Source organism: Lutjanus erythropterus, chromosome 2 (genome assembly GCF_056507025.1).
Source record: "Lutjanus erythropterus isolate fLutEry1 chromosome 2, fLutEry1.hap2, whole genome shotgun sequence".
Taxonomy (NCBI): Eukaryota; Metazoa; Chordata; class Actinopteri; order Lutjaniformes; family Lutjanidae; genus Lutjanus; species Lutjanus erythropterus.
This window is the reverse complement of record NC_139318.1, coordinates 18,577,503-18,602,427: the sequence shown is the minus strand read 5'-3', so window position 1 is coordinate 18,602,427 and position 24,925 is coordinate 18,577,503. Positions and strand designations below refer to the sequence as shown.

Here is a 24,925-nt window from a genome sequence, read left to right as displayed (position 1 = left end):
AACTGTGTCAAAATATGAGACTGTGAAAGTGCTGTAACTGTTTGCGTGATCACTCTGCGGATGGAAGGCTGTGTCTGCTGTACTATTGCATCTTTCAAAATATCTTAGTCTTGCGACCACTTTCATTTCTGCCATAATAGCATTACACAAACAGCATTATCTCTGCATGATCGAATCTGTAGCATTTCACGAACACATTCATGTGTCATTCAGCTTTAGGAGAATATTTCTCTTACCTCTTTGTCTTTCTGCTATTTTCTCCTCTGCTTAAGAAACTCGTAAGCCACGTAAAAGACCTCCGTATTACTCCTAACAGCTTTTCACCTTAGGGGCTAAGATGCTTTGTGAAAAACTTTTATAGACCTAATCTTAACTGTAAAGGGAAATTCTTTGAATTTTCTTGAATTTTGTCACTAGGAGAAACTCTTTGTACAAAGAGGGCTTTTGAATATGGCCCACAACACAACAGATTAGATGTCTGAATCTACAGGGGTGTTGGAGAGTAAATTCAGTACAGTTCATGAGGAGACATGGATCACAGTCTGGGTGTGTAAACAAGATTAAACATGACTGAAAAAAAAAATCTGTTGTTAGAAACACTGAAAAGCTAGTCTGTTAGTGCACAAGAGGGTTAACGTAAACATCCCTGCACTCATTTGAAAGTAATGTCAATATTGTTATTTCGTGGGACTATGGAAGTGACAAAGTCTAAAGCAGCAATTGTTGATACTGGAACTGTTCCATCAATCTAAACACTATCATAATAATATCAGTTGTATTTGTTTTCTGTTTGAAGTCTTCTGAGGCCATGAAATCTGTGTTTTATCTGTAAAAAGTAATTTGAGAATGCTGCAAAACGATGGTATGAAGATGAGAATAACTGTATTAACTGTAGAAACACACAAACCCTGAAGCGGCAGAAGTCAGAGTAGGAGTCATCATATGTTTTGTGGTGTGCCTCCACCAGTGTGGCGATGACCTGACTCTGCTCCTCAGTAAGGCGGGGCCGCCGCGCCTCCCTCTCCGCTTCACGCTGCGCCTCCTCATCCTTCCTCCGTTGAATCAGGTCCTTCTTCCTCTGCACTTCCTCGTCTGTCAGAATGACTGTGGGTGCAAGAATGAAGAGACAAAGAGGGAGAGAGTTGGAATTATATACACATACAGACAGGAAAAATACTTTAGAAAAACCATGAATGGAGAATGAAGTTTTTATATAAGCAGAAAACATATGCAGCAACAAGTAGGAAGAATGGGCCTCATGCATGAATGTTTCCTTATTTTTCTCTCTGTTCTTGCACAAAGCCACAAGGGTCCTGCAGAGATTATGTATTTTTTCTATTTTTGTCAGCTTCTATTATTGCTGAAAATAAGCTCTGTGGCAAACAAAAGTTTATGATACTTATACATTTTGTTCAGCAGGAACGTCTTCACAAATGAACACCACTTTGGTGGTAAACAGCTAACATTAGACTATGAACTACATCATGGCCACATGACTTCACACACCACCACTAGGAGACCAGCGTTTGGCATGATGTCGTTTAGTGTCCTGACGACCGCTGTAGTCTCATTTAGCCACTTGTTAAGGCGCATAAAAGCTTCTAAATTCAAGAGTGGTGTATTTACTGTTATATTTTATATAGTAGAATAAAAAGTGGCAATCTCCTCAGCTTGTGTTAACCACAGACCTTATCTACCTTTGTCTAACCAAAAACGCATTCAAAAACAACAATATGTGTTTGTATTTCATGTTTTAAAGTAAATTATGTTTTCTTTATCATTATTAACATTTCATGGTGCAGAATGCAAGTTGGCTTTTGTGCGTATTGATGTGTGGTCTAGGCCAATCTTATATTTTGGTTTATTTAAGAACAAACAGAACATAGGTAATTATCAATGAATGCCATGAAGTTCTTTAAGTGTTTCCTCACACAGTTTAAGATCATATCTGTGCATACGACTGATTCATATATAAAGCCCAGTGAGTTTAAGATGTCAGATATACTATCAAAACTTGCTGAAGGGACAGCACTTTAAAAGCTTTTCAGTATGTACTTGTTGTGTTTTACATTGTGATGACAGCTATGTCAATGTAGTGTTGGGTGGAAGGGGGGGGTTGTTATTCTCTAGAGGAAGAGAATGGGAGGGGACGGGTCCATATGGAGACCCCTGCTGCACTGAACAACTGAATGCATTGTCTTTGTTCTGTTCGCTCCTTGTTGTTCTAGCCACTGAATTAGCTCACAGACACACAGAGAAACAGAGAGAGGGAGAGAAAGCTGGGTCTCAACAACATGCTGCTGTTTTTGCTACAGTAACGCCACTGGCTCCTGTTCAGTAAATCTAAGCCACGGTGCCACCACTCTTGTGGTATTCCCAGAAACACTCTGGGGACAAAACATACAGCTGGAAGTGAGAGGCTCTTGCTTAAAAGAGACCTGCAGACAATATCCGGATATCAGGAGAAAACAAGAAAAAAATGTACCTGCTATTTACAGAACATGAAAATAAACAGGACTGTGTGGAAAGAAGAGGCCTCGCTAGATTGTACATAACAGCAGGTGTTTAAACTTCAGTTGGAGTATACTTAACTGTATACAATGTGGGGAGGCTCCGCTAGTTCAAATAGAACATGTAAACACGCTAATGGGGGTAAAGACCCAGAGATATTTGACCCTAGTCCAAATATTACATAATATATACAAGAGGGACAGTAGGCCCCCAAAACTGCAAACAGCAGCAGTTGTGTAAATTTTTACTATCCAACCAAAAAACAAAGGAAAAAGAAGAGAAGAATGAATTTCCTTTACACACAGTACGTTATATTGTTTATAGAAGCTACTATATTTACTATTGTTTGTTTATGTGTGATAGTGCTCTCAGACTCCAGGACATAGAAACCTTTTACCCAATTATCCTAACTGAGCAATTTATACAAATTAGAACTGTAATGATTAAACAATTAGTTATTAAATTCATCAGCAACTATTTTTGATAATCGACTGATTATTTTGAGTCTAACTTTAGGAAAAAATGGCAAAATTCTCTGATTTCAGCTTCTCAAATGTAAATATTTCCTGGTTTGTTTAGTTGCTATGAGTTTAATGGACAAAACGAGACATTTAAGTATGTTATCTTGAGCTTTGGAAAACAATGATCAACATTTTTTCACCATTTTATGACATTTTATGAACCAAACGACCCATTGATTAATTGAAAAAATGATCAACAGATTAATCGATAATGAAAAATTATCATTAGTTACAGGCCTAATATGAACTACTACGATCATTTACAATTCATAGTACCATGCACTTAACCCAAAGGACCAAACTGGGATCAACCTGTAAAACCTAAATAGCTCCACTATCTAAACACATGCAGTAAATCATACGGTGTAAGGTTAAAGTATTGCCCTGAAGACATATGGGTCACCTGTCATACTTACACTCTTTCATCATGCCGATGTCCACGCAGCGTTTGAGCCGGCATGCCTGGCAGTGGCGCCTGTTGTCCTTGGTGATGGTGCAACTGCCGTTAAAGGGACACGTGAAGGCGGCCTTGCGCTTCATACTGCGCCTAAATAAATTGTATACATTTTACAGTCAGCTAAAATACACAGATATAATCAGTTTATAAACATACAATTTTCAAAGCATTCATTGACGTTAGTAAGAATGTGTGTGTTCCTGAACATGTATGTAATAATAATGATAACAGAGCTCTGTGCAAAGGATCTGAATAGAACATTTATAACACTGTGGTCCTTCTGAAAGTGTTTTGCACAAATAATCATGGAAGAACTGATTAAATATTTTTGCCCTTGAAGCCTTGGACTGAGTGAAACAGCATAAATATGGATGAGTGCCAAGGAATCCAGGGGTAAAAGACGAGGCTTGCCAAATGGTGACGCAAAGCGTAATGATTTAGTCAGTGATGGGCATGTACAGTATGTATGAACAATTACACACAGATGTGAGCAGAAACACACAGATAAGCATGCTTGGTGAGAGTTCAAACAAGGGCCAGCTGAGAAACGAGGAAGGAGATTATCAAAACATCCGTCTTTTTCCATCCTCTCCCTTTAAATATCAACACCGCGGAGAGGAACCGACGCAAACGGGCGGATACATCAAACACACACAGGCTCACAAAATCATGACTTGCTCTAGTTTTGTCTTTGGTTAAACTGGAAACTCCTGTGTGTGTGTGTGTGTGTGTGTGTGTGTGTGTGTGTGTGTGTGTGTGTGTGTGTCAGTGAGGAGGCAGGCAGCAGCCGAGGCATTAACTATAGGGCAGAGCTCATTTGTATTCACTACCTGCTGCTGGGCATTAGTGTGAACTCGAATGTTGTCAGTGGTTTTGTGCGTGTGTGTTCTTATGTAACTGTGGGTGGTAATTACGTTTAATGTGTCAATGTGTGTGTGGGTGGACTTTATATATGCAAGTTCAGACCTGTGTTTGTATGCTAATGTATACATGTGTCAATAACTTAGTGAGCATGCATCTTTTTGTTTTCACCAGGGTGATATGAGATCTTGTTTTGTTACACAAAGCCTACTTAGCATGTGTACATTAGATATATCAGTTTCTGTCAGGTATACAGCATATTATATATATTTGTGTACCTGAAAAACCCTTTGCAGCCCTCACAGGTCATGGCGTTGAAGTGGAAGCCGGTGGCTTTGTCACCACACACGCCACAGATCCGTGGCACGTTCCTATCGAACTCATCAGGGGCCAGAGTGGATGTACTCACAACCGTGGACTCCATCACTAAACAAGCAGAGGGAACATGGAGAAAGAAAAAACAAGAGAGAAAAAGAATGCACATGAAATGAGCTTTTGCGGCCAATCAGCATGAAACAAAAAAAGAGAAAAAAAAATGACTCAGAGTGCCAATTTCTAACATCTGAAATAAATTTAACTATATTTGCCTAAATTATAATCTGCTCAGTGTTGCAAGTCACAAGCTGTGACAACAAAATCATGAAAGTTATTTTATTTAATCATTCTGATTTCACGTGATCTCATGTGGACGCAGATGTAAACAAACTGAAGACTGACACAGTGCAACAATTTGCTGTAGGAAACCTTTGCAGTGAGAAAAACAGAAGAAAGTTAAACGAGTCTGGATGAGAAAACGTTTGAGGAGACGCATCAACACAGCTTGTTTATTCTTCAGCCAGACATGGAGAAGAGATTTTAACTGTGAACAGCCGCCTGCTGCTGGCCAACATTAGCCTGAAGAGCTAGAGAGTTTACTGCTGTTTGGTGACACCGTCAGCTGCTCAGCTGCTGCACTGTCTGTCTTCTCTTTATCCTGTTCTTGGAATCTGTTGCTAACACTGACTTCATACGAGCACGTGTCTGAGTGTGTGTGGCTGTGGTCAGCGTTGTTGTGAGTGTGATGTTACAGTCAGTGTGTCTGCTGCATGCATGATGTGACCATCGCACAGAGCATGTGTGTGAACGTGACCGGCACAGAATCTGATATGTGATGCTGATCGGCCAGTCACCAGTCAGGGCTGGTCATGTTAAACAGCTTATTCCGATCTCTGGCTGGTTGGTCGGTGCATCCCCAGTCAGTGTATTACCTACAGTAGATGCAGGTTGACATGTCCCCAGTTAGGAGAAGCAGAGAGGGTTACCGGCACAAAAGCTAAGTAATGTACTACTGTGGACGGAGTCAGCAACTGATGAATCTGAACTATCCTTTTAAAACATTGAAGTCACACAGGAACTAGGGGTGCAACGGATCAAAAAACTCACGGTTCGGATCGTATCATGCAAAAAAGAAAAAAGTGGTAGGATTAAGGTTAAATTATTTTAAAAATGCACTTGTCTTTGATCTTTGTCTGTCTGTAATTATCACTATAGTTATGTAATGTAATAATAATGATAATAGTAATGATAATGGTAATATATTAAAAACTTCAAACTTATACAGTGCTGTACTATGTATACACTATACATATATTAGATCATTATACACTGTACAGTATAATACACAACTACGCTCTGTAGTCTGGCTCAATGTCCCGCCTACAGCACAGCATATCTGATTGGTTAGAAGTCATGATCAATCAGCAGACACACACTGTGTCACAGACGGGGTGAGACAGAGCTGCACCGGTGAGCAGAGAGGAGCTGTGTAGAAGTTAAGACAGCTGATATCACCAAAGTTTCAATAAACATCACAGTTTTATGATCTGTTTCTTTGGTGATAGCATAGTTACATCAGTGAAAAAAGTTTTTTTTTGTCTGGATTTAACTCAAGGCGATGTGACGGCTTTTAAATCAGTTGCTCTTCACAGAGATGCGCTGCACACAGCAGCATCTGTCCTGTCTTTTCACTGCCAACTCTGCACTGAGATTTCGGGTATTATAACTTATACAAAAGTAACAGCGACAGTAAAACTATGATGATCACATGTAGTCCGCGGATCACATGCATGCCGAACCATAGAGGGCGATCCGTACGAGACACGGATCAACTGCAATCAGTTGCACCCCTAACAAGAACACAAACCAACAGATCAAGACAGCGGTAGACTAGCAACTCCCATGTTTTGCAAGATAAAATGACTAATTTTGCCTGTTTGGTTGGTTTGGAAAGAGTGATATTTGGCCCAAATAATGGCTGTTTTCCATTAGAAATGGCTGTCTGACGGCAAAGTAAAGCAGTGAAAATATTCTTAATATAGCATACACTTTTTCTGCTTCTCCAAACTGGAGGCATGTTGGCTGGCATTTGTTTTTAACAGAATGAGCTTGCAGACAAATTATGACTGAATGTATATATAAACATATATTTTCTCTTATGTTTAACAAATTAAAGAAAATCTTATTTTTTTTATCTCTGAGGTAGAGTAAACTGCAAAACAACCCATATGTCTCTCTCTTCTTAAAAGTGCAACTAAAATATTTTTTCTTAAATAAAAACAAATAAAAATTGTATTTTTAAAACAAATCCCACATCAATATAACTAAATGAATAATACAAATAAATGACATCTCTTCAAATAAACAAACTAAAGCTTGCATGTTTTCCTAGTTTCAAAATCTGCTTGTCAGTGTGGATTGTCCTTTTAACAGTTTCTTTGCTCAGGCAGTGTTGACTTGAGCTTCTCACTAGGTTGCCAGGTGACATGCTGCATCATGTTGGTTGTGCTACTTGTGTAGGTCATTGCGCTGTTGCAATATTTGCACGCAGCCTGAATCTTGTCTGTGATCTTCTCACCTCTTCATTTTTGAACACAGGGGGTCCTATCTTACACTGATCAAAAGCGCAAGTGGAAAGCACAAGGTGCAATGGATTTAATTTATTCAAGGTGTGTCCAAATCCACTTTTGCCATCTTAAACCAGGGGTGCAGGGGCATCCTGCCCTGTCCTCCCTCTTGCACCACCAGCCCACAGGCATACACCTATCAGATGTGCCCAAGTGCCCTCATTAATTCACCGATGAGTTTAGGCTGACATGCAATAAGTTGACCAGAAAGTCGGCTCTCATCGCCAGGAGCACAGGCGACAGCAGCATGATGGCGGATTTACCAGGAGGAAACAAAGAGAAAAGAATTTCAAAGCGAGGAGACAGATCTCCTGGTTCGAGGAGTGAAAGCGCGAGAGTGCACAATATATCATCCCCATCTCCTCCTCCTATCCTCATTCCTCCATCCCGCTAATATTACTGTGGGTGTAGGAAACAGAAGTTGAAAGTGTTTCTGAAGTTTGAAGTGTGCAAAATTATGCATGGTCTATCTAACCAACTCTGTCAGAGGCACACATACCTTCTTCTCTCCGGGTCGGGGTCTTGCACAGTCTTACGCGCTCTGCTCTTTAAAAATGGCATTGCAATTCATTTTTCATCTCAACCTATTTGACTTGTCACACATTTGTATCGATTTTTAACTGTGTCACGTTGCAACATTACATCCCTAATTAGTACCTCATACAACCCAACTTCAAATAATCCATCCCTTTAATAAACCATGTTTCAACTGTTTTTCTTACAAAATTCCCATAAAAACCCTACACCAAGTGGGACAGAAGGCTTTCCACCTGTTTCCATACAAACCAAACAGTGTCCCTTCCTTTAGGACAAATCTAAGTCCTCAGTCTACCCTTTGGAGGTGAACTCCACTCCAGTGCTTTTGTCCTGGGGCGAGGAACGGGAGCCATATGAATCAAGTGGAAAAACCCTTGTTCCACTCCACAATGCTGGATCTGGGTTACATTTGATTACATAGTGCTCACTGAGTATCTATTTCACTTAACGGCCTCATGAGCGGGAGGGGGGGAAAAGGCATGTCACCGCAAGGCTAGCATCCTCATAAACAAACAATCACTGTCCTTTTTCACAAAGCTCCTTTCTTATTCTTTTCTTTGCTTCCACTGCAGAGTGAAAGGGAAGCAAATGATGGAAGGAGATGGAGCACTGAGGGAGGGGAGGGGAGGAGAGGGTAACTAAACCAATACAAATGTCTACAAACTCACAAATCAACAGCCAATGAGGTACAGGCCCAACTGAATAATTTAAAATGTTTTGACAGATCACTCCATCACTTATGTCTAATTAAAAAAACGGGTCCAACTAAAAGTCTCATATACTCCTGAAAATGCAAAGACATATTTGTATTTCTGTTGTTTCTCTACGAAAGTGACCATGAACAGTGTGCCTTTAAGCCAAATTCTGTCCCTGACCACTTATATTAGCAGGGCTTGAAGTCCTTAGTAAAACAAAGGGTCACAAGAAGAAAGGAAACAGAGGATCTAGTCATTGCCTTACTGCTGCAGGCATCATGGACAGCAGTGATTCCAGCTTATGATGTCTTGTATCGCAGCACCACATGCTTCAACCAGGAGCATCTAATATGACGACTGTTACGGTAGAGTGAAACAGTGAAACATGCACACGACTGGAAACACCAGCGACCAACAGCAAATATGTGTAGATGGAATTCAGCACACAGGTTGAACTCAATTGTGATATAAAACAGACCACAGAGAAACTCAAAGGTTGATGAGAAAACACTTGCTGGCTTCATCACTGAGACCCTGAAACAGTTGGATGTAAACAAAAGTTGAAGCAGAGCAGTCATTTCTCAAATTATACAGAAGGAAAATCATTCTGAGGCTTAAATCAACACTTTACTTGCACTCTATGGAAAATGTGCATTTACTGTCACTTTGCATAGTTAAAATGTAAACGTTCCTATGAGCAGTGTTTTGTTAACCAACTAGCCTCCGGTGACAGATTAAGCAAGGGTGCGTCTTAAACTCTCCTGTTTTCTCCAGCTGTCTCAGTGCACAACTTGCGTTTCTTGCCTCCACCCACCCTCTCACACATATCTTGTACAGAGGTAAACTACACATGGGGAGTCAAAGGTCCTTAAAAATGACATACCAGGCCACGAAAGCGTCACTAGCAATCATCAATCATATTAAACAAATCTCATATCGCCATGACAGTATTACAATAAGGTTTTATCATCTGATACATCAAGATAAGGCCTCCGGGATATTTACTATACGATAACACTTGGCATCCAAGGTCATGTAATATGAATGGGCACAGTTCACATTCACACACTCCATGTGGCCTAAATAATGTGCGTAACCTGCTGGCCAAGACTCAAAGTCTATTTTGAGCTTGTGTGACATACTTAAACAAGAAATTTAATAATAAAACTGACTTAATGGTGAAATATAATTTCATGTTACTCACTTGAGGACATGTCTGCCAATATTTCTGTCGAAGATGAGTTTTCAGAACCAGTCAGAACATTGTGGAGTTTTGCAACCTCCTGCAGAGAGGCTGTTGAAACCCCCTGTTGCTGCAACCTGTGCTCCTAAAAAACTGGTGCAGTTAAAAAAATGATCACTTTTGTGGCTTTTAAGGGTGCAGGATAAGGTAAAAGACAAAAAAATAAAGGGTTATTTTGAAAGATATTGCAATTGTGATATGACAACTATGTCAACTTTGCATCTCAATTTTCATTTCCAAAGATAAAAAATCCAAAACATGATAACGTGACATGTTTTGGGGTCTGTACCAAACACGTTTTCCTACATCTGAAGAACATTTGTAGACCATGACATCTCTGCAGAACTACAGTACTTCATTATAGTGCTGCTTTGTCACACATCTTCTCCTTATCAAAAAAAATTGCATCTTCTACGATTTGGATATTGCGATTAACTGTGAAGCTTAAGTAACTTTGTATTGTGAGTATCTGTATGAACAAATACAGAAATCATGGTCAGGTAATGTTTGATGAAATGAGACCTGGAGATCTGATGTTTGTGGAGATGCGATACATTATTAACAGAGTATATCTGTGCCCCAACAGAAAAACTGCTGTGTCTATGGCTGTTTTAGATATATGATTATCTCCGCCAGGCCTGACAGTTACTGACAAAAATATTTAATTAAATTCCAGTTACTATTCAAAACGTTCGAGATTGCTGCACTCTACTGAATGCACTCTTCTAGAAAGTCTTTTTGACAGGTCTAACATTCGGCTGTACCTTATGTCTTTTTTTAAATGTACATTTGAAGCTTCCATTGAGGTTTACGAATGAAGTTTCATAATCACCCTAAAACGACAAAAAAAAAAGAAGAAAATCCTTGAACAAAATCCTCAATTTGAAAAGTGATTAATTGGATTACATGAGTAGTGTTTAATAATAAAAAAAACTTTCTTTAATGCATATAATTCACCAGTTTTGTCAACATAAATCTAATTTATGGTGCGGTTAGATTGCTGCTAGATTATCCTGTTAAGATGTGTTCAGCATGTGAAGCTGTTTTTTGATGGCAGAGAAAATGCTTTTGAAACACCAAATGCCAACAAATACAGACTGAAGCAGATTTTTTTTTTTTTTAGATAGAAACTTGTTACATATAACTGAAAATGATTACATCTATCCTTTTCAATAGATTTTGACTTTTGAACTCAACCATGCTTTGGAGCTATTGAAATGTTTGGATCACACAAGGCAGAAACAATCTTTAACAGCCACCACTGAAAGGTAATTCTACAAATAGTATTATACCAATAATATTAGTGTAGCTTAATCTTTACTTGCATTTGTGCAGAAATAACAGGTTTAAACAGATTGAATAGGCATGCAGAAAAAGTATAAATCCAATATAAATGGTACTTTTCTTTGCAAAACATAAACTCTGTTCCACTGCATGTAGGCAAACTAATCCCAGCAGACACTCATACTCATCACTCACTCTGACCCAATAGGAAAAACACCCATTTACCTTACAATATCATCAACTGATCAGTGAAGTCAGTCCTCTGTGATTGCATTCAGCCTTGACAGCCCATTACACTAAATGCACAGTAGTACTGAGAGAGTGCTAAATAATGCATCAGGTTATTAGACGAGATCTGTACTCAGTCCAGTCTCAGGCACGCAAAGCCAGGGAACAGGTTTTCAGCTTTAGGCTTCTACTGGATATCTCACTCTTGACTGATATACATATTGTGTGAACTGTGTTCCGCAGCATCAATCAAGGCTGCCATTTCAGTAATAATGCAAAATATTACTCATGTGTTACATTGGCACAAAGCCTAAGGATAAAACAGTAACACTGTGATTTCTGATTAGCTTACAGAGTTGAGTCCTGCTTCATGACAGGCAACCAAGTTTTTTTTTTTTTTCCACCAGACGGCTGGCTAATAGAAGCCGATATGTATAATTACAACATTTGATAAGAAGCATCTAAAACTAGTGTGCTTGTAGATTGTAGCTATTTAACCAATTACAGAATCACCGCCATGTGTTTTGAATAGTGCCTTGAAGCAGGAGGGACATAATGATTTGTCACCGAATGTATTAGTTTAACATCTTTGAGTCCAGAAACTTTTGGAGAGAACTGTTTAACTTCAACATGTTGGAACTCAAACTTAGTTCAGGTGGTAAACAGATTTGTTGCTCCCTGCAAACAGGAGCAGTGTGTATTAGGCAGAAATATGATGCTAAGAACACACTGAAATAGATTTTGTTCTAGATGTTTTGAGATGTTTCTGTGGATGTTTTACTATTTTGGGCCATCTGATTTACTTTTCATTTTCTTTAATTTTCTTCTTCAAACAAACTGCTAACATGTTGAGCATTTATTAGGATGCATTTTATCTGTTCACTACATTCCAGTAGGGCTGGAAATTATAGCTAAAAATTTCTCATCATAAGATGTTTTATTCTATTCAATATCAATAATTACTGATTATTTTTCATGGCCTATTTTAATAAAGACAGAATGATAAAGGTTGAATTTAACCACTTTATTATAACACTTTAAAACCCAACACACTGCCATACTAGTGAGCTGACATGTCCTTTTTAATAATAATTTCCTCAATGTCTGCACTCATTTTGTCACTGCATGCAGTTACTGTATGCAGTTACTGTTGTTGTGTCACATGTCACACCTGTTCACCCATACACCTGCTCCCTTATCAAGGGATATTATAGGCTGTTTATGAGCCAAGGCATATCCATTATGGGCTTTTATGGTGGTTTACATTTAGTGCATTTCTGTGAAACTATTCAACATTTCGCTGAACAACAATTTTCTTATTGCTATTGTTGAAATATCTTTTGCTGATACGTATTGCTATTGTTTTATTGCCTGGCCCACCAACTTGTAAACCAAATCAAAAATCTTCCAGCAGTTTTTGTAAGTGAACTAAGTAAGGAAAGTAACCTGTAATATAAGCAATTACAATTACTGTTACAAATTATTGTTTTAAAACGTCTACTCCAATATATCGTAACAAGTAATGTGGAAAGGAAAAAAGAAGTATTTCACGGTTTGATTAAACATGAGAAAACCTACATGCTTAACACAAGAGTTATATTTTAAAAAGGTCCCATGTAATGGCATTAGGAGGTCATTTATTTACAGTAGTTTGACATAAAACAGAATGTCGGGGTGGCACTTCACATAGGAAAAGAATGAACCTGATTAATAATAAACCCACTGAAACTAGTGAAACAAGGCAACAGTCACATTTGTTCCAATACAGCATTAAAGCCAAGCATTAGTTTGTGACTGCTTATGAGCGAGCTCATATCTTAAGGCTAAAGAAAGAAATCAAACCAATTTTTAAAAAAAATCTTTATTTTATCTTTTTATTATACGTCACTGCTGCCACTGATGGTACCTTTTGAATAGGGATGAAACAATTACCAATTTCACAATAAAACTCCCAAATGATTAGCATTACAGTTTCAAATGTATTCATTGAAACTGTGTTTGATTATCCCACTTTGAAAAACTCATGGCAAAATATTGTCCAACATCAACCAAAGTTCGCAACAGTTTCTTAGAGGCAGGTGCAGCAGCAATGTGGATTTTTTTGGCGACAGTAAACAGTGACATCACAATGGCCATTATGCAATTTCAAATCGCTGAGAGGTTTTCAATATAAAACTTGGTGTAATGATTGCAGTGCATATATCAGTACTCTTCAAACTATTTTAGCACATATAAACATTACTGCGGTAATACTGATAAATGTGATAGTTTTGGTCACAAAAATCGTTATATGAAACTTTCATACGCTTTCATTTCCATTTCCAAAGTTCCAGAAACTATCAAAGTCTACTTCAAAGTACTGAACATACAACATATTCACGCTGGAAACAAGCACCTGTTTTTTCTGGCAATGCTAAATGGCAACCAAATAATAACAATATTAGGTTTTGGGATGGAATTTCTTGCAATATTATGTATGTTTAAATAACACAGCAAACTTACTGACTACTCAAAAAAAAAAGAAAAAGATAGAGGATACTTACATAAGGAAACAAATTCTAATTGTATTTGCTAATTGTTTCATTGTGATTATCAAGGAATCAAGGTCATTTATAATGTTTCGTTTATTATCTATTTATTATTCCCTTGCACAAAAAAGAACAGAAAACACAAAGATTGCTGGCAGTTTGGAATCAGACATCTACCCATTCTTTAAAGCTCCCTTTCTACAATGCACGTTTCCTTTCCAGCCTCTTATCAAACATGACATGATGCACAATGGATTATTTTTATAAACGAATATCAAAAATTATCTGCACTTCTGTATTTATACTTTGTACCTTGCATTTTTGGTCTTAACTACAGAAATATTCTTACTATAACATGTACATTATATTATACTATGAGTCCACTTATGTTTTATTTCCACTAAAAGTCTTTTAGAGAGGAAATTCATGGTTTGTGTTATATCATGACAGGGACTGGGATTGACATATAAGGACTTGCCATTGATAAGCATAATGTATTTTTGTATCAAATCGCTGCAAGTATATAAAAAGATAAGAAGGATAAATCATGGACAATCATGCTGAATGACTGTGAAAGTTGCACATATTTCATATGCAGTGGGAGTTACTCAGGGTAATTAAGGTAGCTCATCTCAGCCACATGACTAGTATGAGTAGAAATAAGCTTACACCAGCTGAAGGAGACAAATCTCTTGAACATGAACAATTTCTATCTGAGCGAGGTGGCTGCTACTTTGGTTTATGTAAAATACTTTGAATCTCTTACATTGCAATCCAGTGTTTATTCAATGTGCTGTATCTATCCTAAAGCAGTGTAACAGTGTACAGGAGTGATTTCATGGTTCTGTTCTACTGCATACTTAATATTAAGTACAAAAATGCAAGTTTAGCATTGTTTACATTTAATGTCTCTCAAACTTAAAGAAAAGGTTTTACAATAGCATGTACAGTATGTCACCCAGCAGGCTCATTTTTACTCTCCTTGTAAGTCCACCTCACTACACCGATCGTTCAGATGAGTTTTCATCTATTGCCGCCTGAATGGCCGTTTGCTGTTTACAGGCAGAGAGAGGACATGCCGACCCACATGATAGAGCAGTGACAGTTGTGTAGGAGGAGAGAGGGATGCACAAGAGAAGCAGGCCAGGGAGGAGATGAGTGGAGGGGACGCAGGAGAGATGGGAGTAAAAGCAGACAGGGATATATACATAGATAGATACAGTGAGCAGGGGAGGGGTGACCTCTTTGTCACAGTGACTTCCTGTGTCACAAAGCATACCCTGCTGGCTGCCATGGATATGAGAAACGGTGATGTTGAAGGTGCAAACGGCAGTGGCCCAGAGAGAAGCAATAAACACAAACAGCCTGCGATTTAGAGTTTTTGTGATATAAAAAGATTGCTAAAAATAAACATAGTCATAAGCCACTTCAATTACAGGCTAAATATAAATAACTGCCTCATCTCTTGACAGCTTCTCATCTTGAAAGGTATCAAGGGAAAAAGCTATTTGCTATTCATGTTAGAATCACATTTATAGTATGATTTATTTCTGTTGGTGCTGCCTCCTTTTAAAATCAAGGATTTTGGTGCTACTGCTTGTGTGTGTGTGTACACACTTGTCCATGTGACAATGGAACATCTGTTTACTGGCTAACTAAACTGTTTGTATGAGAAATACTGGTACTGATTTATTTAATCTTAATGAAAAGTCTCTTTTAGCCTTTAAAGACTTTTAGGTTTAAGGTGCAGGATGGAGCGAATGACACTACATGTGACAACCACCACACCCTTTGCTCAACCAATGAGCAATTACCTAACACCTAAAACCAGGTCAGTTTTAGAATTTGTAAGTAAATCCAAAAATTAAGGGTGCATGATATTGATTCTTTTCAGTTGATACATTAACACAATTAGGGCTGCACCTAACAATTATTTTTTAAACAATTAATTTATTATTTTACCTGAAAGATATGTCATAAACTTGTCTCATTAATATTTAAAGATTTTATTCAATCATAATCCTGAAAAACAGACACATAAAGCACATTAGAATAATGGTAATATTGGCATATTTTAAAGTGCATCTAATTTCCACCTATTTAATAGACTACATGTCAGATGCTTGATCAGAAAATACTAGACCTCAAATGAAAAGAGCTATGATGCATTTTAATGTGATAACTAATCACTGTCGACCCTTCACTGAACTGGACAATCAGTATTTTGACTTAAAACTTAAATTGGTTATGACAGTTTCAAATCAAGATTTCTGGTGCCACATTACAATAAGACTAACCTTAAAAAAGATTTAGAAATGACTGATAATTAGCTTATAATGATATGTAATAACAATAATAATAATAATAATAATAATAATAATAATAATAATAATAATAAAATAATGATTTTTACATTACATTGTAAACACTTTACAAATCATTAATAATCAATAATCAAGTCATAGCACAGTTTTCAGAAATGGATGTGGGCTCTCTCTTTGGCAAGATCCATTTACTGCTTACTGATAATTAATCTTACTAATGACTTACTACAATTTATAACTGGCAAAATAGAATCTTATTGCAAAATATAAAACCCATCACCATTTATGAATGACTTATGTCATATTAACACCTGTGATAATCATGAGGAAGACTGTTGATGGCATGCTGAACATTTCATATTGCCAAAGCCTTTGTGTACAAATCTAGCAGTTTGATGTGTTAATTTAATATGCCACATGGATCTTTTTGACTATTGAGATATCCTGACAGTGGTTTAATGCTAGAAACTTATTAACAAACATGTAATAAAGCTGACAGGCATGAATGTTGCTGATGGAGAAGACCAAGTAAGATAAGTAAGCAATGGGATCTGAGGCATAACGGTACAGATAAATGTGGGCTCACTATTTGACAAGAAGCAGGTCACTGTTGTCTTTTTTATTTAAAGTGGTGTAACAGTGGTGTAAAAAGTGTCTACAACCTAATAAAAAAATATTTATAAGGATAGACGTATAGTAAAGTGGCCCCAGACTTTTTTTTATAATTGATATAATGATTTATTTCCTGACTAATCAGGCTAGGAAATTAGCACCAGGCACCAGTCAAATGCTGGTAAAACATGAAAGTGGCTGGTAGACATCAGAGATAAAATTATATTCTACTACTGAGTAGCTGGTGAATTTGGATATTTATCTTTCAGTGCCTGGTATATGTTAGTTACCATTTTGGAAAGTAAATTCACCACCCTGTGACTCTTCATTTCAGCTCTAGTAAAAGCACTGACAACATGATATACGATGAGACAGATCATTACAGATATGAGTTGAGAATTGATCTAATGGTGTAAATAAGAACCTTTTGCACCACAGCTGAATAGCCCATATGCAAGAATAAATTCTATCTGAGAAATCAAGTGATAAAAAGAAGGAAAATCAATGCGTGCTGAAAGCCTGGAGTTTGGGAGGCTGAGCGACACAGCAGCAGCAGTGGCCGATGAGCAAGAGATGAGGCCTGCTGTAATTATGCGCAGTACCGCAAACTGACTCTAGCTTGTCATTTTAACTGGGTGGTGAAAGCTGCAAAATAAAGACATTACCCCAATTTTGGTGGTGTAGCTGGAGGAGAGGCTAGGGAGTTTCCTCTTCATTTTTACCCAACAAACTAGCGAAGGGAGAACAAGTGCTACTTAGCATGCAGCGGAGCGATGACTCATCTTTTCCTCCTTTGATTTATTCACATCATGGCTGAAATGACACGCATGTGTCTCATAATCCAGGGACTGACATCTGAACCGCTCCCAGGTTGGATTTAAAGATGTGACACTGTCTGCACAAGTCTTAATGCTCAACAGTTGATGATAGGTCATCAATTCTAAAGATAAATCATCTGGTGCTCTGGGTGGTCTGGACTGAATTAAGATCAACATGTCAGAAAACCCACTCGTCTTGTCATATAACAGAATGTCAATAATAACCTCAGCACAACCTACACTACATAAAAAAGCCCAGTAATTAAATATTTATTAATGAACACCTGGCACGTTTTTAATTCTGGTGGCATGGAAGAATATCCCACAAATTTTTGCATAATATCCTCACAAAATGACTCGGGCTGCGTCACATTAATCAGCGTAAATCGTTTGTACCATCTGCACCCCAGTGTCCCAAATGGATACCTCTAACTTACACCTTCTAATTAGTTGACACTAGATGTCAATCAATTCGAAATTAAGTCTCGACTGCAGATGGTGTGAACCTGAAGAACAGAGAGTAGATACTTGTTAAGCGCTAATATGAGAAATTGTAGCACTTCATGCTGCTGATGTTGCGCTGTGAGTGTGTACAGTAGAGCATCGTAAGTTATGAATCTGTGTATTACAGCTGCAGTTGCTGTATATACAGTGAGTTTGAGCTGCTGTGAGATATCCATACAGGGATAAGTGCCAAGGTGGAGCATGGCAGGAGTCCAATACCACTCATAAGGTAGCTTATTTCCTCCTGTTCTACTCACCATTTCATTTCCAGCTGCACCATTGTCTAAGTATGTGATAACCAAACAGGAAAGTGGCCATTGGTTTTCCTTGTCAGGTGCCCTGTTACTTACAGAAAAGACATAATTGAGACCTCAGCTGTGAAAAAGATTTGGACCGCAGCCCAGATGTTAGATTAACTTTCATCAAAGTCAATATCAAGTGATTATAAAAACCCAACCTCCACCAACACCCACCGACTAACAAACCTAATTAAGTGCTGCCATTAGTGCCTGGGCGTAGAAATGAAATATGATTGAGAGGACAGGGCGATGTATGTAACAAAGTGGGTAAAGAGGAGGATCCAGACAGCATTTCAAGGAGGGATCATTTTAACTGCACACAGACGTGCAGGAGAGAAGAGAGGGGAAAGCGGGAAATAAAAAACCTCTGGCATCACGTCCCAAGAATGTCAGCAATGAGCTTACAGACCACATCCCAACACATAAGAGTCAGAGTCGGAATCACATCCAGACCTATAACAGCACTGGAAGAAAGAGAGGGATTGCTGTGGAACGCCTGAGTGGGAGAAGGAGGCCCTCTGACAGTCCAATGAGCATCCTCCGTCCACATCACATGACGCAATCCCACAAATGGTTCTGAAATTGTTCCATGCTGCCAAAAGTTTCTCTTAAAGGAAAAAAAGAGAGTGGGAGAAAGATTTAAAGGAGGAAAGAGAGAGAGAAAAGACAGGGAGAAGTTGTGAAGAGGGTTGGAGGGAGAAGGGAGAAAACATAAGGCGATGTGTTTTACTGCATACCTCAGGCTGGGTCACTTTGAGTACAGAAGAGACATAAAACAAATCAAATCTGGAATGACCTGGGCTGCAGAGAGAGCTGCATCTATGATGAAAATACATGGGCTTGTGATTCACAAGTAGAAGTACATGTAAGCCCAAAACAATGGCAGAAAAAGGTAAAAGGGGGATATTTTAATAAAGGAGGAAGGTGGGTGTGAAAAAAAGCAAAACAAAACGTATTAAAAGTATAGGTGTCACGATTGGGAAAAATCGCGATTCTGCCTCGGATTTCAATTTTGCTCATTTTGATCAATTTAACATCAAAATTGTGGCAGTCCTAATTAAATAAAAATTGGCATTTGAGACAGAGAAAGTTAAATTCAAATCTGGTCGGTGGGCCTGTGATTCATGCATACAAGTAACATCTAGGCCCACAATAATGGCAGAAAAGTAAGGCTGTGTACTGGCAAGAATCTGGTTACACAACACATATCACAATACAGGGATTAGGATTCAATATGTTGCAATATACTGTGATACTATAAGCAAGGTGATATATTGCTATATATAGATAAATAACAACACCACTATTTAGCAGTCAGGGATTTAAATACAACACAAAATGAACAACTGCCACGAATCTTTGCATGTATCACAATAACAAGATACTGTATCATTTTCCAAAACACTGTATCACAAGCATAATATTGTGATACTCAAGTGAAGCAAATATTTTCTTACATCCCTACAAAAAAAAAGAGTAAAAAGGGGAAATTTAAAAGAAGCATAAAGGTGGAGGAGAGGAAAACAAATATTTAAAACAAAAACTAGCATTTGTGACAAAGAAAGTTGAATTCAAATCTGGTTGGTGGGCCTGTGATTGACACATAGCAGTAAATCTTGGTACACAGTCAGTAATAGCAGAAAGGAGGGTGAAAAGGTGGAAATTTATGAGGAGGAGGAAGGTGTGGGTGAAGAAAGCAAGTATTGACAGGAAAGTGACATTTCTGACGGAAAATTTAATTCAAATCTGGTTGGCAGGCCTAGGCAGGGGTCACCATTATGTTGTATTATCACTCCAAAGATATTCAGTTTAATATGATAATAAAGAAAAGCAGGAAACTTCCACGTTGAGAGTCTGAAAACAGCATTTCTGCCATTTTTGAATGAAAAATTACTTTTCCCATTAATCGATTATCAAAATAGTGTAACAGTTTAATTCTTATTTTCCCACCTGCCCAACTGGGCAAGTGAATTGCTAGATTTACAAGCCCAACATGACCTGTTACTTGCCCAGATCAAGCATGCAATCCTTATTCTTGAGCCTTGCTAGGTCCACAATGATGGCCAAAAAGAGAGTGAAAAGGGGAAATTTTAAAGGGAGGAGGAATCTGGGGGTGAAGAAAACAAGCATTAAAAGAAAACTGGCATTTGTGACAGAGAAAATCTGGTTGGTGTTTAGAAATTTCCTTAGAAAAATGGAGAGAGCTGATAGAGGAGTGAGAACAATGGACAAAAAGAGACAATGTGGACCCTTTCAACAACAAAGTAGACAAACTGAGTCTGTAATGCAGCTAAACAACTGGCTGAGCAGACTAGTCCAGTCCTGTCCCTTCGCTTCCCTCTTTCTCTCGCGCTCTCTCATTCTCCCTCCCGCAGCCTCCATGGGTCTATCTCATGCTCTTTTCCTACGATCACAGGGAGCATGTTACAGCAGCAGTAATAGCACATGACAAGGTGACCTGTGCCCCACACAGGATGGGCTAAACTGGGGGTGGAAAGGGTGGGGGGTCCCATGTCCCGTGTCCAACCCTATGGTCTCTGCACCACTCGCCCCCCCTCCCAGCTCAGGCCCCAGCGCTGGCCTGCAAGGGGAAAGAGAGGCAGTGACGGCAGCCTGCCCCCTTATGCTGGGCCCCTTGCTGGACTCTGGAGAGGGGAAAGAGACGAGGCAGGGAGAGGCCCACTCAAACACACACCAAAAGTCCTGTTTATGTCTATGCTGAATTTGACAGAGAATGTACATTCTCAAGCACACAGAGACATGCGTGCAGAAAGCCGACTGGACAGAACCGGACAGACAACAGACATGTGGGTGAGGTGGGTGCAAACGCACGTAGCCCACAAGTCGAAGTTATATAACCTCCATAAAATGCTGCCTGTATTTCAGGAATTACTTCTCTTAAAGAAAGTAAAATGGAGAAATGTAGACATTACCAGTATTTGTGTTTCTAATAAAAGGTCAACTTTTTAAAGATGAAAAAAACAACATTGATCTGTAATCATATTATAAGATAAAATTAATTTTAAAAAATCTTGAGACACTGTACATCCACTGTCCTACACATGAAACAGTGACATATATTTTGCTTTCTAACAGGAATTCTTAATGCATGACTTGTGCTCCATATACAACAAATATTACCTGTGTGATGTGTTTGGCCTAAAAACCATCAACCACAGGAGGTAATTGAAGACCCAAAGACATGAGGGGGAAGTTAACACTTCATTAGTCTCAAAGGCAACTGAACATATGTGGCAAACAGCACGCATGCACAGAGTACATACAAGTGGGTCTATACAGTTAAGTACAGCAGCCTCTTTCTATAGGGTTACATGTGAGAGGAAGCGACCAATTACTGAAGTCACGAAAGGGGGGAGGGGCGGGGTATTTCACTGTACAAGAGACCTAATGGACTGTACCATTACCACAGCACACAGCCTCATAAACAACCTGCCACCGTTCAATAAAGACACAAACCGAGGCCATTTCGTAGCTTCTCATCGCAGGTCTGACAAATTAATTGAAAACTGATTCAGAAGCTGGAACATACTTGGTTCTTATTTTGTTCAAGTCTCCCGTACTGTCCCAAATAATAGGTTCTCTCATAAATTTCCACATCACATAAATTCAGAACATATGTGACCGTTGATCTCAAGTCCGGTAAATTGTTGAGAAGGGAAACCGCATTCTTTTTTTCCCCCTAAAACAGCCCGATTAAAAAAACACCATCCTACCAGCAGCTATTTTTCAAGAGTCAAACCGTTTCATAAACAGAAATGGATAGGTGTGAGAATTGTGGCACTAAGTTCACTGGAAAAAAGGTACAGTAGGAATATAGACCCCTTGCTGTTAGCTGTATTTGGTCCCGTCAGCTTTTCTTTAAGTGATGAGCAGAAGAGAGCAAAGAAGAGCTGGAGGCTGTTTTAAATTTCAGACTTCAGAAAGACAAGACAGCCATCGTAATTAGTGATGTCATTATCAACCAGTGGCTCAGATCTCCATGACTATTAAGTGAGTGGTTTAGGTGTAAAAATATACTTGTAGAAACAAAAATAATTCAACTTAGCAACTGTGTGTGTTTGTGAAAGTGATGGTCAACTCCTTTCATGCTCAGAGTAATTACTGTACTGTATATAATCTCATACATGTAACTGTACATCATATGGGAGCTGAGTTCTATTGAGATAACTGCAGCTTATCACTATTTTATCACTGAAACAATAAAGATTTGAGTTTATATTACACTGTGTTATTAAAGGTCGCTACATAGCTTGAAGGTGGGAGAAATTTCACTCTGTGTGTTCTCATTTGGCCAGAAAAAAACAGCAACAACAAATACCTAAATGACTGTATTGACAAATTCCTTTTCAGTCTTGAAGATTTCATTACACAACCTGTAAAGTCAGGCCTTTGGTGGTAGCAGTGTCACTTATTTAGGTCACATCTTAACAGGTCACTTAAAGCGAACCAAAGTTTTAAAAGTGTATTTCTAATTCAGAAACAGCAAATGCTGTCACTTTTATATACTGGTATTAAAGCCTTATTATTTGCAAAACTTATGATACATTACTTTCCAAGCTCTTCTTAAGAGATTTATTTTTACAGGTATGATGAGTGCATATATTTCTACTAAGCAAAGTATGACAGTTGTGCAATCATTGCAACAATCCCAGGAAATCTGTGCAAAAATGTGTTACTTCAAAGTAACATAAGTCAGGACTTGGTTAAATGTTAGTAGGCAATTTCACTGTGTATCAGGGCTGCATTTACCAATTATTTCCATACTTCATCCATCTCTCGATCATGTATGTGATCAGTCAATTAGTTGTCTGGTCCATAAACTGTCATTGTCATAGACAACTGAAGAAACCAGAAAATATTCTCATTTGAGAGACCAAGAACAGTGAATATTTTTCTTAAAAATGACTCAAAACGACAACTGATCAACTAATCATTACAGCTCTACACCAAAGTTTTAAAAGTAGTGATATTTTCAACTCAGAAACTGCAAATTTTATCACTTTAATATACTGGTATTACAGTCTTATTAATTCCAATATTTATTTTACACAATATTTTACTTACTACCTTATTCTTAAGATAGCTGTGCAATCATGAGACTGCAACAATCCCAGGAAATCTGTGCAAAAATGTATAACTTCAAGCAAGGTAAGTTAGAACTAAGTTACTTGTGACTAGACAATTTCACTGTACATCTTTTCAAATATACATTTTAATTGGAATTGACAGTTATTTTCTTTGTCAATTAATCTGTCAGTTATATTCTGGATGAATCAATTAGTTGTTTTGTCTGTAAAATGTCATAATGTTGCAAAATGTTGATTAATGTTTCCCAAAGCCCAAGGTGATGTCCTTGATTGATTGTCTTGCTTTGCAAAGATATTCAATTTACTGTCATAGACCAGAGACTATTCACATTTGAGAAGCCAGAATCAGAGATTTTTTAAAACTTTTTTCTTATAAAATTACTAAAACTGATAAATTGATGACAATAGTTGACAATTCAATAATCGAATCATAATTGATTGTTCAATTAACTGTTGCAGCTCTAAACAATTCTTTCACTGCATATCTGATCAAAGACAGCAAACTATCAATATACATGAGTGCACATCGCCAGGTATGACATAAAAGCAAATGAAAAATGTCTCACCTGAGGTTTTAGCATGCCCTTGTACAATAGGTAAGACTTGAAAACCTTTCTTCAGTTTATCCCAAGTTGTTAATCCTGTTCAATACAAAAGCAAAATGGCATGTCGCAAGTCACTGAGTGGGCCTTTACCTGACCTGCAGTTGCTCTGTTTATGTAACACTGGATTTTTTTTTTCAACAGAAACAAACACACACATTCACTCAATGGTAATCATCATATAGAAGCAAGTAAGCAAACACATGGATTAAACAAGAGACTTTAACTATTCTAAACCCGCTTCTTGTGTGTTCTTGAGCAGCATAAATTACAATAACTCCAGTCTCGACTTTAGCATTCCTCCTGTGCATGCGAGTTTCATACCTCAGCTCAACTTTTCCCCATCAAGACCGAGTTGCTTTTAATCCTCTTTCAGTCGCCGTCTCTCGTCATCTTCATGCTCAAAGCGCAAAGTGTGTCCCCTCCATGTTGATGGGGTGGCTTAAGCTTTGAGGAAGGAGAGGAGGAAAGCGTTGTAGCGTTACTGAACTCCGAAATGTGAGGAGACTTGGGGGAGAAAACGTCAAACTCGTACGCCCTTCCAGACGTTGGTTGGCTCTCACACGTACACACATACACACACACACACTGGTAGTAGCTAACGTTAGCGTGGCTAGCTGGCTGCTTTAACCCTAAAACGCGGCGCCAAGTTCAGCCAGCTTATTAACCGTTTTGCGACCGCGACCAACGGAACATACAACGGAAAAACGGTTGACTCGCAACGGGGTATCATTAACGGCTAAGCGTACGCGCTAACATGTATAAAACTCAATCACACCTACGGTTAGTCCGACGAGAAATACCCCTCCTTCTTCAGGACCTAAATAGATGGCCATTACTTTTTGTTATGC

The 24,925-nt window shown here is 38.3% G+C and overlaps 1 protein-coding gene across 3 annotated transcripts in view; it reads right to left on the bottom strand.

Moving 5' to 3' along the window:
• The window catches only part of LOC146331402 (vitamin D3 receptor B), a 35,942-nt gene extending 11,017 nt beyond the window's left edge, over positions 1-24,925 (bottom strand). The window contains exons 1-6 of one of the 3 annotated variants that reach the window (XM_084730574.1): positions 24,853-24,925; positions 24,399-24,521; positions 24,039-24,113; positions 4,629-4,776; positions 3,449-3,579; positions 908-1,104 (exon numbers count right to left, since the gene is read on the bottom strand). In XM_084730574.1, coding sequence (XP_084586700.1) covers positions 908-1,104; positions 3,449-3,579; positions 4,629-4,774 — 474 coding nt within the window. In that variant the 5' untranslated portion in view covers positions 4,775-4,776; positions 24,039-24,113; positions 24,399-24,521; positions 24,853-24,925. Of the gene's footprint in view, positions 1-907; positions 1,105-3,448; positions 3,580-4,628; positions 4,777-24,038; positions 24,114-24,398 lie in introns of all 3 variants that reach the window. The other 2 variants (XM_084730580.1, XM_084730583.1) reach the window with 2 other exon arrangements.